This window comes from Ovis canadensis, chromosome 23 (genome assembly GCF_042477335.2).
Source record: "Ovis canadensis isolate MfBH-ARS-UI-01 breed Bighorn chromosome 23, ARS-UI_OviCan_v2, whole genome shotgun sequence".
Lineage (NCBI taxonomy): Eukaryota > Metazoa > Chordata > Mammalia > Artiodactyla > Bovidae > Ovis > Ovis canadensis.
Window position 1 is genome coordinate 55,580,882 of NC_091267.1, and position 14,679 is coordinate 55,595,560.

General features: G+C 44.0%; 1 protein-coding gene across 2 annotated transcripts in view; it reads left to right on the top strand.

The window, feature by feature from the left end:
• The window catches only part of RAB31 (RAB31, member RAS oncogene family), an 81,274-nt gene that overhangs the window by 45,740 nt on the left and 20,855 nt on the right, over positions 1 to 14,679 (top strand). Inside the window, exons 4-5 of one of the 2 annotated variants that reach the window (XM_069568655.1) lie at positions 4,060 to 4,131; positions 5,041 to 5,147. In XM_069568655.1, coding sequence (XP_069424756.1) covers positions 4,060 to 4,131; positions 5,041 to 5,147 — 179 coding nt within the window. The remainder of the gene's footprint in view (positions 1 to 4,059; positions 4,132 to 5,040; positions 5,148 to 14,679) is intronic. The other variant, XM_069568656.1, reaches the window with a different exon arrangement.

Below are 14,679 nucleotides of genomic sequence, written 5' to 3' on the forward strand. Positions count from 1 at the left end.
GTTGATTTACAGTGTAGTGTTAGTGTTAGGTGTATCGCAACATGATTTAGTTATACATATATTCATTCGTTTTTAGATTCTTTCCTCAAGTAGCTTACTCATTACAGAATACTGAATACTCTTCCCTGTGCTATACAGTAGGTCCTTGTTGGTTATCTATTTTATCTATAGTAATGTGCGTGTGTTTATCCCAAGCTTCTGATTTATTCCTCTCCCTCACATTTGCTCTTTGGTAACTGTAAGTTTGTTATCGATATCTATAAGTCTGTTTTGTAAGTAAGTTCATTTGTATCTTTTTAAAGAATTAGATGCCACATATAAGTGATATCATATGGTATTTGTCTTTCTGTGTCTGACTTCACTCAGTATGATAATCTCTGGGTCCATCCATGTTGCTGCAACTGATATTATTTTGTTCTTTTTTTAATAGCTGAGTAATATTTCATTGTGTACCCCAGGGATCGAACCTTCATCCCTTAGTCTCCTGCACTGGCTGGTGGATTCTTTACTATTAGTGCCGCTTGGGAAGCCCACATATATACCACATTTTCTTAATCCATTCCTCTGCCAGTGGACTTGTAGGTAAGCCTTTGTAAATACATTGTCCAGATGCTTTCCAGAAAGGCCATGCCCATGTATCCCTCTGCTGGTTGCTGGAAGTGGGTGGCACTTTGCACCTGTGAAAGCTGAGAGTCTAAGATGCTCAGAGGAGGGCAATCCCTTGCCCTCACCCTGTAGACATCCGGCAATTACAACACAGTCACACACACACACGGACATAAACAGTCATTTCTTTTGAGCAAACACATTGTCTGTTCGCAGTGCCCTGTGCTTCCTCTAAACGATTAAATGTCACCTGAAAGTTATCTGAACTCTTTAATGTGGCATTCTAGATGTAGTTAGGGAGGAAGGGATTTCGAATTGGCCGCTATTGTGCTGATTTTCAAATAACCTTTCAAGGTGAGTTGTTCTGATAAGTTTTGTCAACCTCCTGTGATTGCACACTTTGTTTCTAGAAGAATCTTTTACTCAAGTGTTTCATCAGTCTTAATTCCGACCTCATGGAAATGGAATGATGTCATGTTGAATACTGAGGCTGTTTGTGGTGCTTTTGTTTTATATGTGTGGGGGAAGTATACACATTGTAGGTGAGACATGATTTATCTTTCTGTCCTCCACAAACATCCTTTGGTCAATGCGTTATTGGGTTTTAGAACTGAGACTCGAACTTTAGCTTATTAAAACCCCTAAGTCCCCGGCAATAAAGTTGAAGTGGCTTCACCCCCGGGTTTATTTCAAAATGATTCCATTTGGAGGAAGGAAAGAGCAAGTAATGCATTATATAGAAAGCTCTAATCAATAATTCATGAGACCTATAGACCAGTGACTGTTCCAGATTCACTTCATGGCGTTACTGCTGAGAACTATTTTAGAAGATCCACCGTTTGTGTCTGAGTTCGCGAGTGTCTCGATTTTCGAGATGTATGTTTGGTACTGCCTCTCTTACTTCAAGTGTTTAAGTGGACTTTTCTTAGATGGAGGCTGTTTTGGAAAAATAGGCATTTTATGTAATTGGGCTGCAGGGACACTTTATTCCTTTCCATTAGCAAAGCAGGAATGTCTAGCAAACACATGGCTTTTTCCTCCTTTATGGCAGGAATTCTGATTTTGGTTTCTGCATCTGGAGTGGGTTGCCAAAAAATGGACTAAAAATAGATGTTTGAGGGCTGACAAGGACAGTCCAGAGCGGGGTAGTCAGTGCTGATGGAAAGCTCTGTCCTCAGTGAGTCAGGGCCAGTGGCCAGGGCCCTCCTGCCGGGAACTCCTGTGTCCATCCTGAGCTCCATGTAACACGTGCACCCTTCTGAAAACCACACGGGTGCGGAAAGCTTCTCATGGAGTGGAGACTCGCCCAAGGCCCAGAGGCTGGGACGGGGGCCTGCTTCCTTGTACACTCTGGTGAGGCCGTGCTAGCATCCTGCAGTAGAGGGGAACCTCGGGGCGGGGGGACATGCATCCAGTTTCCAGATAGGATCATTTCAACTTGGCCAGTGTTGGTTCAGTGAAAAGCATTGCACAGGAAGTAAACGAATGATGGTTTTATTGTTTGACGGGAAAGTGTCCATCCTTCCTCCCCTCCCTGCTCCCTCCCACCCTGACTCTCTAGTAAATATGGCTGCTTTTATTATTATTTTAATTTTGATTTGTATTTCCTATTGGAGATTTACAGTGCTATGTTACTTTCAGGTGTACAGCAAAGTGATTTTGATACATATATATAAATCCATATAAGAGACACGGGTTTGATCCCTGGGTTGGGACGATCCCCTGGAGTAGGAGATGGCAGCCCACTCCGGTATTCTTGCTGGAAAATCCCATGGACAGAGGAACCTGGCAGACTGTGATCCACAGGGTCGCAAAGAGTCGGACGTGACTGAAGCGACTTAGCAAGCACATATCCCTCTGAATCTACTGTTTTATATATAGTAGTGTGTATATGGGGCTTCCCAGGTGGCACTAGTGGTAAAGAATCCATCTGCCAATGCAGGAGACACAAGAGATGCGGGTTTGATCTCTGAGTTGGGAAAAACCCCTGGAGGAGGAAATGGTGACCCACTCCAGTATTCTTGCCTGGAGAATCACATAGACAGGAGGACCCTGGCAAGCTACAGTCCATAGCGTCACAGAGTCAGACATGACTGAAGCAACTTAGCCTGCGTGCACACCTTAGCCTGCGTGCATGGTGTGTGTATGTGAATCCAACACTTCTAATTTATTCCTCCCAGCTTTCCTCTTTGGTAACCGTAAGTTTGTTTTCTATGTCAGTGAGTCAGTTTATGTTTTGTAAAGAAGTTCATTTAGGTTGTTTTTCTAGATTCCACATATAAGTGATATCATAAGATACTTGTCTTTCTCTGTCTGACTTTCCGTAAGTTCTTTTTATTTTTTTCTCCTTTAAATATTTATTTATTTATTCATTTACTTGGCTGCGTTGGGTCTTAGTTATAGGTTACAGGATTTTCATTGTGGTGTGCTGGGTCCCTGGTTGCGGCATGCGGGATGTAGTTCCCTGACCAGGGCTCGAATCCAGGCCTCCTGAATTGGGACGGTGAAGTCTTAGCCACTGGACCACCAGGGAAGTCCCTCGGTGGTCACATCTTTAAATACATTCCTGTGGATGAGTGAGTGCCTCCCTCCCCAAAGCCACACCAACTCCAGTTATGATGACTTTTTAATACTTAAACAATTAATAAATAGTCCATCATTGCTTTTGTTTTCATTTATTTTATTATCATTGAACATGTTTAAAAATATTTATTGGCACTTTATAACTCTTCCTCTGTGATTCATCTATCTATCTATCTATATCCTTTGTTCATTTTTCAATTGAGCTGTTATCTTTTTCTCATTGTCTTTCAAAACCCCTCTGTGATGTATTCTTCAGATATGTTCAAATATGTTTAAAGGTATATTCTTCAAAATAGACATAAAATCTGTGTGTGTCCCCACGATAAGTATCCATCCTCCCTGGGGATAAGTGCTTCTTGGGGGTCAGTGGTTCTGACCAGCGCTGATTGCTCTGTTCACATTTGGAGGGAAGCTCATCTCTTTCACTGTTTGTTGAGAATTTGCAGGAATTGCCCACCCCGAGGGCAGAGGCCAAGGTGCCCCAGCTGAGGTGTTCCTCTCTAGAGGCTGGCCCCGGATTGTGTGATCTGTGTCCTTAGTAGACATCTTATTGTTGTATCATCCTAATGAGATTGTCCTGGTCCATCATATAAGATAAACAAAGAGCAGTAAAGAAAAGAAAATTCCTAGGATAGCCACACTGATAATAACGTTTACTTTTGGCCAGGCCCAAGAGTGAGTTTCATGGTCTGTAAATCACAAGGGTGTGAGCTGTGGTGGAGGAAAATGTATTATCTGAGCCCTGGGGAAGTCCTAGGGGAGGAATCCAGGGATCGTATGGGGCTGATGTAGGAGGATAATTTTATGGTAATGTGGGATGGTATAAAATATGCTTACCTTGGCCTAAAACTGTGCCTTGTTCCTCATCAGTTTCACTCACTGGCCCCCATGTACTATCGTGGATCTGCGGCAGCTGTCATAGTGTACGACATTACCAAGCAGGTAGGAATGCCCCCTTTAGAACTTTGGTGCCATCTGTGGCCTCTCTCTGTTCTAGAAAGACCAAAGCAGGGACTTCACTGCCTGAGTCCTGCCTGGAGCCTGGGATGAGGTTGCATAGCATGGTGCAACAGTGGTTGCTGGGAATGAACACTAAATGCTGAGTTTATCTTGTCTATATGTAGCAAGTGGAGAAAGAGTTGGGAACCCACACAGGTATTCTTACCTGGAGAATCCCATGGACAGAAGAGTCTGGTGGGCCACAGTCCATAGGGTCACAAAGAGTCAGACACAACTGAGCGACTAAACAACAGCAACATGTAGCAAAGCCTTTCAAATCTATTTGCTAAATGAAACAACAGTCATCATTCATTTTTAAAATTGATTGTGTGTTCGTAGGGGTAAGGTCATGCCTGCTGATACTGTTCTCCAGAATGTTCAATTTTTTTAAGAAAAGGAAAAGTATTTTTCAGTTTTGCATCTTTGGTTATTGTTGTTGTTTAGTCACTAAGTCATGTCCAACTCTTTCACGAAAAAAAAAAAAAAAAATATATGTTTTTTCATTTCTGATAAATCATGAACAACATTGTTTCAGTCCTGTAGCTTCATCTTATTCATGTTAAGGCAGGGCTGTAATTTAAAATTAATGTTATTTGTAGAAGGAAATTACTAACATGATTATCTTAACTTCCTTCAAGTTTATGTTTTAGAAAAGGAACCTTTTACAGCCTATGTGAGTAAAACTTAGCGAATACGAAATTTTGCGCCAAGATTGGGGTAGTATGTTCATCTGTGTGTGTGTGCCCCCTGAAAATATTTTTCTTCAGTGGGTTATATTGGGTTTGTATTTCTATGTGGTTGAGATATTACGTTGATGGGTCTTTCCCAAGGTTGACTACACTTTTGGTTTAGGATTCATTTCATACCTTGAAGAAATGGGTGAAAGAGCTGAAAGAACATGGTCCAGAAAACATCGTGATGGCCATCGCTGGGAACAAGTGCGATCTCTCAGACATCAGGTGAGAGGAATTTAAAAGATGTGTGTGGGGCTCATGTCCTCCCCTTGAATGTCTGTGCTTGAAACGCTGTCATACCCATGTGGTTAAGTCTGTTCTGTCATCATTTAACCCATGTCATCCACTTGTGGTTGTCAAGATGTTATTTATTCAAGCAGAGTAGAATTGGGGGGAAATAATTTGGAAATGCAAATATGAGGGAGCAGTCACTCATGAATATTACCATCAAGTCTCCTGTACAGAGCACAGTTACACTCCTGACTCTACATGTCTTTGGTCTAAATGGTTTCATTATTTTTTTAAATAAATTAATTAATTTATTGTACTTGGCCTCACCAAGAGGCTTGCAGGATCTTAGTTCCCCAACCAGGGATGGAACCTGGACCTAGCAGTGGAAGCTCAGGGTCCTAACCTATGGACCACTGGGGAATTCCCTTATTGTTGTTTATTGTTACCTTTTCTGTTGTTTTTGTCATTATTACCACCATTACTGTTTTAGTAACATTTTCATATGAGAAGGAATGTTAGAATTCTTCACATTTTCCATAACGTCCTGTTCATTTTCTTTCTAGACTTTAATTTAAACGATGTGGCTGGGTCAGTATGAGCTCACTGTTTTGTTCCAAGATCTGAATTTGGTGCCTCATGTGTGAACACTTGGGCTTCCCCCAGAGAGAGTGGAGTGTCTGCCTTGGCTGTTTCTAGGCAGTCATTGTGAGTAAAGAGCAGATAAGAAAATAGGACCCTAAAGCGTGTGTGTGTGTGTGTGTGTATATACACGTATGTTTTTTCTTTTCTGAAAAATCATGAACAACGTTGTTTCAGTCCTGTAGCTTCATCTTACTCATGTTAAGTCAAGGCTGTAGTTTAAAATTAACATTATTTGGATATTGAACTTCTTCTGCTGGAGGAAGGTTTGTAGGAACCCAGACTACGTAGACGAGAGCTGTGATGGTGGCTTTATCTAGCCTGATAAGCAAACTATTTTTACTAAATAAAACTAAAATAAAAAAGGAAACGGTGAATTTGCATTGTCTCCCTCCCCCCTGGTTAATTTAATTCTCAGCAATGCAAGTACTTAATTTTTGTAAAGACCACGACCCACGCTTCAGGTTTTGCTAATCCAAACATGATGAAACCAAAGCGTGATGAATAATGAGAACAGACCTTGTGGAAACCCTGAAGGTAGTCTCTGCCAGGTTGCTCTGTTTCTTTGGCATTTCAAAAGCTTTATATCACATTGCATCAGGCTGGTTAGTAATCACACCCATAACCACCACTTAACTGTTTGCTTTTCAGGGTACAAATCTTTAAACTCTCTAGACTTAGTTTAGATCTCTGCCTTCTTTACTGTAACCCTGAGACAACCTGATCATCTAGAATTCCCAGCCGAATGGCTTTCAGTTTTGTTGTTGGAAGGAGGTGGGGTGGGCAGATGGGGGTGGGCTCTGCTGAGAGAAGGCCTCTGCTGTCAGCTGACACCACGGATTGTGGTAAAGGTGTGCCTTTGAGTGAACTAAGCCTTGAAGATCGTGGGAACACTGATGGGTGACAGTTTAAGCAGAAAATGATTTAAACGTGAATGGAATTAGGACTCTTGATTACAGGGAATTGAAACCCAGTTGAAATTAGTTTCAGGAAAGAGTGGAATTTGTTGCAAGATCCTCATGGCTCAGACAGTAAAGAATCCATCTGCAATGCAGGAGGCTCGGATTCGATCCCTGGGTCGGGAAGATCCCCTGGAGGAGGACAGGGCAATCTGATCCAATATTCTTGTCTGGAGAATTCCATGGACAGAGGAGCCTGGTGGGTTATAGTCCATGGGCTCGCAGACAGTTGGGCATGACTAAGTGACTGACACTTTCAGTTTTCACTGGTATCCACATGGTGAAAAAACAGAGGTGCCTTTAGCTCTGGTATTTGGTTTGTTCCATTTTTGGTCTCTAGAAAGATCCTGGCCCGATGCTCTATCTGTTTCTAAATTGCCGTAGAAGGATTGCCCCACATCATGACCTTTGTGGCCAAGGAAGAGGATGTGATTGGTACATGATTTACATGAATATAAAACTCTGGAAGACAGTTGGGCAGTTTCTTTTAAAACCAAGCGTGAAATTATTGTTGTGTTTAGCAATCACACTCTTGGGGTATTTATCCCAGAGAAATGAAAATGTGGCTTCACAGAAAACCAGCACATGAGTGTTCACAGAAGCCTTGTCAGTGGCAGAATCAGTCCGGCTGTCCTTCAGTGGACACAGCAGGCGTGTCACACTGTGGAACACCACTCAGCAATGTAAAGAGACAGAACAGATGCAAGCCACCTGCACGAACCTGCAGGGAAATACAGCCGAGTGAGTAAAGCCAGTGCCAAGGGTTTCATGGTGTATGATTCCACTTGTATAATGTTTGGGGAGTGAAGCCATTTTTGAAACAGAGAGGGGATTAGTGGTTATGGTCAGGATGATGCGTGGGGGGTCGGGGGAGGAAGGGCAGCATGGACATCCTTGTGATGCTAGAAATGTCACCTCTCTATACAGGGGGGACACACAAACCCACACGGTGATAAAACTGTGCAGAACTTAACTCACACAGAGGAGCACCAGTAAAACCAGGGGAGTATGAGATGGAGTGTGGGTGTCAGGAGTCTGGGTGATCTTATAGTTTTGCAAAAGGGTGCCATTTGGGAAAACAGGGCAACTTGTACAAGGACTCTTGGTATTATTTCTTGTAACTCTGTGTGAATCCACAGCTACTCCAGTAAAAATTTCAGTTCACAAAAACTGGATTTAGATTGAAAAAAATTAAGTAAATCTTAGGCACTGGTGTGTGTGTGGATATGTATATGTATATGTGCACATGCATGCATATTATATATGTTGTATACGATGAACTAAAGCTTTGTAAACACGCTGAGCCAAAGAATGAATTTAACCACGCCCTTTGCTCCCCTCTTCCATCGCCCCGCCACACACACACACATGCTGTACAAAAGAACAACAGGAGAGCTATATAAAAACTCCCATTTAGGAAAACCTGGAGGGGGAAGCCTGGTGGACTGGTCCTTGCCCAAAGGATAAACTTTCTCCCTCTGGACAGAAATAGTCTGGTAAGTGATAGGCCTGTGAACCTAGCGGGCACCTGCTGTTGATTCCCGTCCATGGCAGTAGAGTCGAGTTCTTGGTCAGCCAGTCCAGCTGCTCCAGATTCCGCCTGCTGGTACGACTTTTCTGGGGCATTAGCCAAGTATCTACACTTGAGACCTTATTTAGAGCTTGACCTTCTTTTACTTTAATCCAAAGTACTTGGCTTCTTCTGTAATTGCCAGAGACTACAGTTTGGTTTTCACTGGGGGTTGGAGAAGGAGCATGTGTAGATTTGGGGTGTGTGTGTGTGTGTGTGTGTGTGTGTATAGGGGGAACCAGGCTCATCTAACAGACTTTGGTTGGTTGTGTAAGCCTCTTAATCCTTGTGCCGAGCTATGCCTGGCATAGTTTGAAAATGCCCTGGAATTGAAATGGGATTAACTCCCTGACTCGACTCAGGCCACTGGAGACACTATGGGAAGTACAAGGAAATAGAAGAAAGTGTCTCCTTAGAGCTCTTTCCTTTGTTTGGGGAGCCAAGGGGACCACAGGGTGGGAGAGAAAGAAGGTGCCTAGTGAGCAATAAAAACTGTATTAATAAAGTTCCATGTTCGGATGCAAGGAGGACAAAGGGATTCGGGAACAGGAAAGCCCACAGTCACGGAGGTAATGGGGAAGGCTTGTGGATACCACGTGTCACACACTGGGCTGTTCGGGAGGAACCGGCTAGGAGGCGATTCCAGGAAGGGAAGACAGTGGACAGAGGCGTGCATGTGGGAGGGTCTTTGACAGGTCTGCGCTTGGGAATGGGGAGAAGATGGTGGGTGGTACGTGGACAGTCTGTAAACAGCTTACAAGTGTGTGGAGTGTTCGGGTTGATGTGCGTGGCCGGGGTGGCAATCCCCTGGGGTCTTGCCGCCTGCTTGTGTCTCTCATACCCAGGGCTCCATCGTCCATCCATCATGACTCTGTCTTCTCCTGAGCCTCTGTGGCCTCAGCTTCTTCTCAATGTAGAGCTTCGCGGTGTCACCAATAACTAAAGCCGGGGAGCTTACCTGGCAGCCTCAGGGCAGGCATGGGGGCCACTAAGGTTCCTGCAGTCTCCTGCATAACTGCCTGGATGGTACAGGCTCGGCCCCACTGTGCAGCTGCCCGAAACACACACCAGCCCCATCAGAAGTCACCAGGCACCAGTGGTTTCAAGTTTGGGGAGAAAGTCAAGGGCTTTAACAGATGAGAAATATATTTGGAAATATGTATTTTTGACTAAGAATACACAAATTGCTTTCACTTCTTGCATGTGACTTTAAAGCTTATTCTAGTCTTCACAGTGGGCCAAAAATGGTCTGAGTGTTTCTTTAAATTTATACAGACCAAATGATAGAACTTTAGATGTTGGGTGATAAAAATCCAATTTATTTCAAATATTGAAAAGCACAAAAGCCAGTGAATGTCAAAGACCACTACTGTACAAGATGTGGAAATATGCTGCAAGTTTTAAAACCCACCCAGGGAATTCCCTGGCAGTCCATTAGTTAAGACTGAATTTTCACTGCCCCAGGTTCAATCCCTGGTTGAGGAACTAAGATCCCGCAAGCCTTGAGGCGCAGTATAAACAAACAAGTAAAGGTCCGTCTAGTCAAGGCTATGGTTTTTCCAGTGGTCATGTATGGATGTAAGAGTTGGACTATAAAGAAAGTTGAGTGCCAAAGAATTGATGCTTTTGAACTGTGGTGTTGGAGAAGACTCTTGAGAGTCCCTTGGACTGCAAGGAGATCCAACCAGTCCATCCTAAAGGAGATCAGTTCTGGGTGTTCATTGGAAGGACTGATGTTGAAGCTGAAACTCTAATACTCTGGCCACCTGATGCGGAGAGCTGACTCATTTGAAAACTCTGATGCTGGGAAAGATTGAGGGCAGGAGAAGGGGATGACAGAGGATGAGATGGTTGGATGGCATCACCAACTCGATGGACATGGGTTTGGGTGAACTCCAGGAGTTGGTGATGGACAGGGAGGCCTGGCTTGCTGCGATTCATGGGGTCGCAAGGAGTCGGACACGACTGAGCGACTGAACTGAACTGAAGTGAGTGAATGAAATCAACGCACCCAGCATTTTCCTTACGTGAAATAAGGAGGTGTAGAGTCTGCCCTGTTACCGTGTGTGCTCTGAGCCCTGACGTGCATGATTTTCTGTGCTGTGTCGGGGCCGAGCCTGCATCCCTCATCCAAGCAGGAGGAAGGAACTGATGCTTGTCCTCCCCAGACAATGATCTGGGATTGCTTTCCATTCAGTTCTCTTAATGAAGAGACAGGAGGAGGGGGTGGCAGAGGAGGAGACATTGGATGGCATCACAGACTCAATGGACATGAGTTTGAACAAACTCCAAGAGATAGTGAAGGACATGGAAGCATGGCGTGCTGCAGTCCCTGGGGTTGCAGAGTCCAATACGACTTAGAGAGTGAACAACAGCGGCAACTTAATGAAGAGTCTGTAAAACATTTACGTGTATCTTAAAGAATCATATGAATTTTGAAGAACAAAATGAACAGCTCTGAACCTACGAGTGCGCCTCCCTCTCCAATCACAGCCCCTTCCCTCCCCACACAAGTCTCTGCTGCTGACTTCTGCGATAGCCATCGCTTTTTTCCTTTGTACTTTGCCACCCATGTTTGCCTTTCTAAACAATAGGCTCAGGCTTGCCTGCTTTTGAACTTTGCACAAATGAAATAACCTATGTGTCTTAGATGATGTCTTGTCTCTCACCCTGGGAGATTCCTGACGAAAGTTAACCGTACTCTGCCCGTTTCCAGCGCACGGTTCTGTTTGAGCTGAGTGTAACACAGCTTATCTCCCCATCCTGCAGTGGTGGGTATTTGCGTGATTTCTGCCTTGTTGTTACTATGAACAGTGCTTCTTGAATATTCTTGTGCGTCTCTTAGTGCCGAGTGTAAGCATTCCTCTAGGCTCGAGTGTGGGAGAGCCTAATTGCTGAGTCATGAGCTCAGTTTTACCGAGGTGACACCAGGGTTCTCCAAAGGGGATACAGGCTGTGCAGGAGACACCCAGTGCTTTCTGCTCTTCGTGCTGTAAGACGCCAGGGTGAGGAGAGAGAGCTGATAAGAATTTCAGTTTGCTTTTCCCCAGTTACCTGCCATTGGCCATTGAGATTTCTCCTTGTGTGGAGCCTGTTCAAGTCTTTGCCATTCATTTCTGTTGGGATGTTTACCTTAATCTTACTTTTCATAGCATGTGGTGGCTCAGTGGTAAAGAATCCACCCACCAATCAGAAGACAAGTGTTCCATTCATGGGTTGGGAAGATCCCCTGGAGAAGGGAATGGCAACCCACTTCAGTTTTCTTGTCTGGAGAATCCCATGGACAGAGGAGCCTGGGGGGCTACAGTCCATGGGGTCACAAAGAGTCGGACATGAGTGAGTGGCTGAACAACATTTATCTATCTATCTATCTGTTATCTATCTTTGATAGTATATGCTGAAATACCTTCTTCAAATTTATGTCTTATATTTTCACTGTCTTTATATTTTTACATCAGAAGTCTATAGTTCCTACCAAGAGAATTAATCAATTTTTTCCCTTTATATCTTTTTTGGCATGGAGGGTGGAGGGAGGATGAGTCATTTAAGAAATCTTTCCACACCCCTAAGATCAAGAAGATATTGCCTGTGTTGATTAGCTTTGAAAAGCTTTGCAGTTTTGTTTTCCTGTCTGTCCTTAAGTCACTTGGCCTCGATTTTGTATACGCTGCCTAGGTTCTCCTATGTAGACGTCCATGTGTCTCAGCACTGCTGCTTGTAAAGTCCGTTCTCTCCCCTCTGCAATCTCTCCAGCTCAGTCCCATGTCATGTGCCCTGGTGCACAGGTCTGTTTCTAGAGCTCTCGGTTCTGTTTCACCAGCCTGCTTAGTCATCGTCACACCTATACTCCTCTGATTTAATTATCACAGCCTTATCGTGAGTCTTGATAAACGGTCTTGGACCTCTGATATGGCCTGGAATCTCTGTAACCGATAACTTGTTGGCCACAGAGAAGGTTTCATGAGAGTGTATGGTGTGACTGTGGGTTTGTGTGTTCTGGTCTGCTGGAGATTAGGAGAGAGTTGGGGCCCAAATCTCCATGTGTGTATTGGGGAGTGTTTATTTTTATAGCTAATTTTAAACTTAGTAGTGTGTGTGTTCAGTTGTGTCTAACTATTTGCCACTCCCTGGACTGTATCTCTCCAGGCTCCCCTGTCCATGGAATTCTCCAGGCAAGAATACTGGAGTGGGTTGCGATTAACTTGTCTTCAGGGGATCTTCCTGATCCAAGGATCAAACTCTGGTCTGCCCGTTGCAGGCAGATTCTTTACCATCTGAGTCACCAGGGAAGCCTAAATAAACTTTATTTTAGAATAGTCTTATATTTATAGAAAAGTTGCAGAGTTAGCATGCAGTTCTCATATACCCCACATCTAGTTTTCCCTAGGTAAAAAAAAATCTTGGTTTATTTATGACTGCACTGGATCTTCCTTGCTGCGTGTGGACTTTCTCTTGTTGTAGAGAGCAGGGGTTACTCTCTAGGTGTGGTGCAAGGGCTTCTAAAAGCAGTGGCTTCTCTTGTTGCAGGTCACAGGCTCAGTGGTTGTGGCACAGGGGCTTAGTTGCCCCACAGCATGTGGGATCTTCCCAGACCAGGGCTCAAACCAGTGTCCCCTGCATTAGCGGGTGGATTCTTATCCACTGTGCCACCAGGAAAGCCCCTTTTCCCCTACTTTTAACATCTTACAATGATTACTGTGGTATATTTGTCCCAACTGAGCAACCTATCAGTTCAGTTCAGTCGCTCAGTCGTGTCCAATTCTGTGACCCCATGGACCACAGCACGCCAGGCCTCCCTGTCCATCACCAACTCCTGGAGTTTACCCAAACTCATGTCCATTGAGTTGGTAATGCCATCCAACCATCTCATCCTCTGTCATCCCCTTCTCCTCCTGCCTTCAATCTTTCCCAGCATCAGAGTCTTTTCAAATGAGTCAGTTCTTTGCATCAAGTGGCCAAAGTATTGGAGTTTCAGCTTCAACATCAGTCCTTCCAATGAACACCCAGGACTGATCTCCTTTAGGATGGTTGGATCTCCTTGCAGTCCAAGGGACTCTCAAGAGTCTTCTCCAACACCACAGTTCAAAAGCATCAATTCTTCGGTGCTCAGCTTTCTTTATAGTCCAACTCTCACATCCATACATGACTATCAGAAAAACTGTAGGCTTGACTAGATGGACCTTTGTTGGCAAAGTAATGCCTCTGCTTTTTAATATGCTGTCTAGATTGGTCATAACTTTCCTTCCAAGGAGCAAGGGTCTTTTAATTTCATGGCTGCAGTCACCATCTGCAGTGATTTTGGAGCCCCCAAAAATAAAGTCTATTTATTTTTTACTGTTTCCACTGTTCCCCCATCTATTTGCCATGAAGTGATGGGACTGGATGCCATGATCTTTGTTTTCTGAATGTTGAGCTTTAAGCCAACTTTTTCACTCACCTCTTTCACTTTCATCAAGAGGCTTTTTAGTACTTCTTCACTTTCTGCCATAAAGGTGGTGTCATCTGCATATCTGAGGTTATTGATATTTCTCCTGGCAATCTTGATTCCACCTTGTGCTTCCTCCAGCCCAGCATTTCTCATGATGTACTCTGCATATAAGTTAAATAAGCAGGGTGACAATATACAGCCTTGACATACTCCTTTCCTGATTTGGAACCAGTCTGTTGTTCCATGTCCAGTTCTAAGTGTTGCTTCCCGACCTGCATACAGGTTTCTCAACAGGCAGGTCAGGTGGTCTGGTATTCCCATCTCTTGAAGAATTTTCCACACTTTAGTGTGATCCATGCAGTCAAAGGCTTTGGCATAGTCAATAAAACAGAAATAGGTGTTTTTCTGGAACTCTCTTGCTTTTTCGATGATCCAGCGGATGTTGGCCATTTGATCTCTGGTTCCTCTGCCTTTTGTAAAACCAGCTTGAACATCAGGAAGTTCACGGTTCACATATTGCTGAAGCCTGGCTTGGAGAATTTTGAGCATTACTTTACTAGCATGTGAGATGAGTGCAATTGTGCAGTAGTTTGAGCATTCTTTGGCATTGCCTTTCTTTGGGATTGGAATGAAAACTGATCTTTTCCAGTCCTGTGGCCACTGCTGAGTTTTCCAAATGTGCTGGCATATTGAGTGCAGCACTTTCACAGCATCATCTTTCAGGATTTGAAACAGCTCAACTGGAATTCCATCGCCTCTACTTGCTTTGTTCATAGTGATGCTTTCTAAGGCCCACTTGACTTCACATTCCAGGATGTCTGGCTCTAGGTGAGTGATCACGCCATCGTGATTATCTGGGTCGTGTCTTTATTGTACAGTTCTTCTGTGTATTCTTGCCACCTCTTCTTAATATCTTCTGTTTCTGTTAGG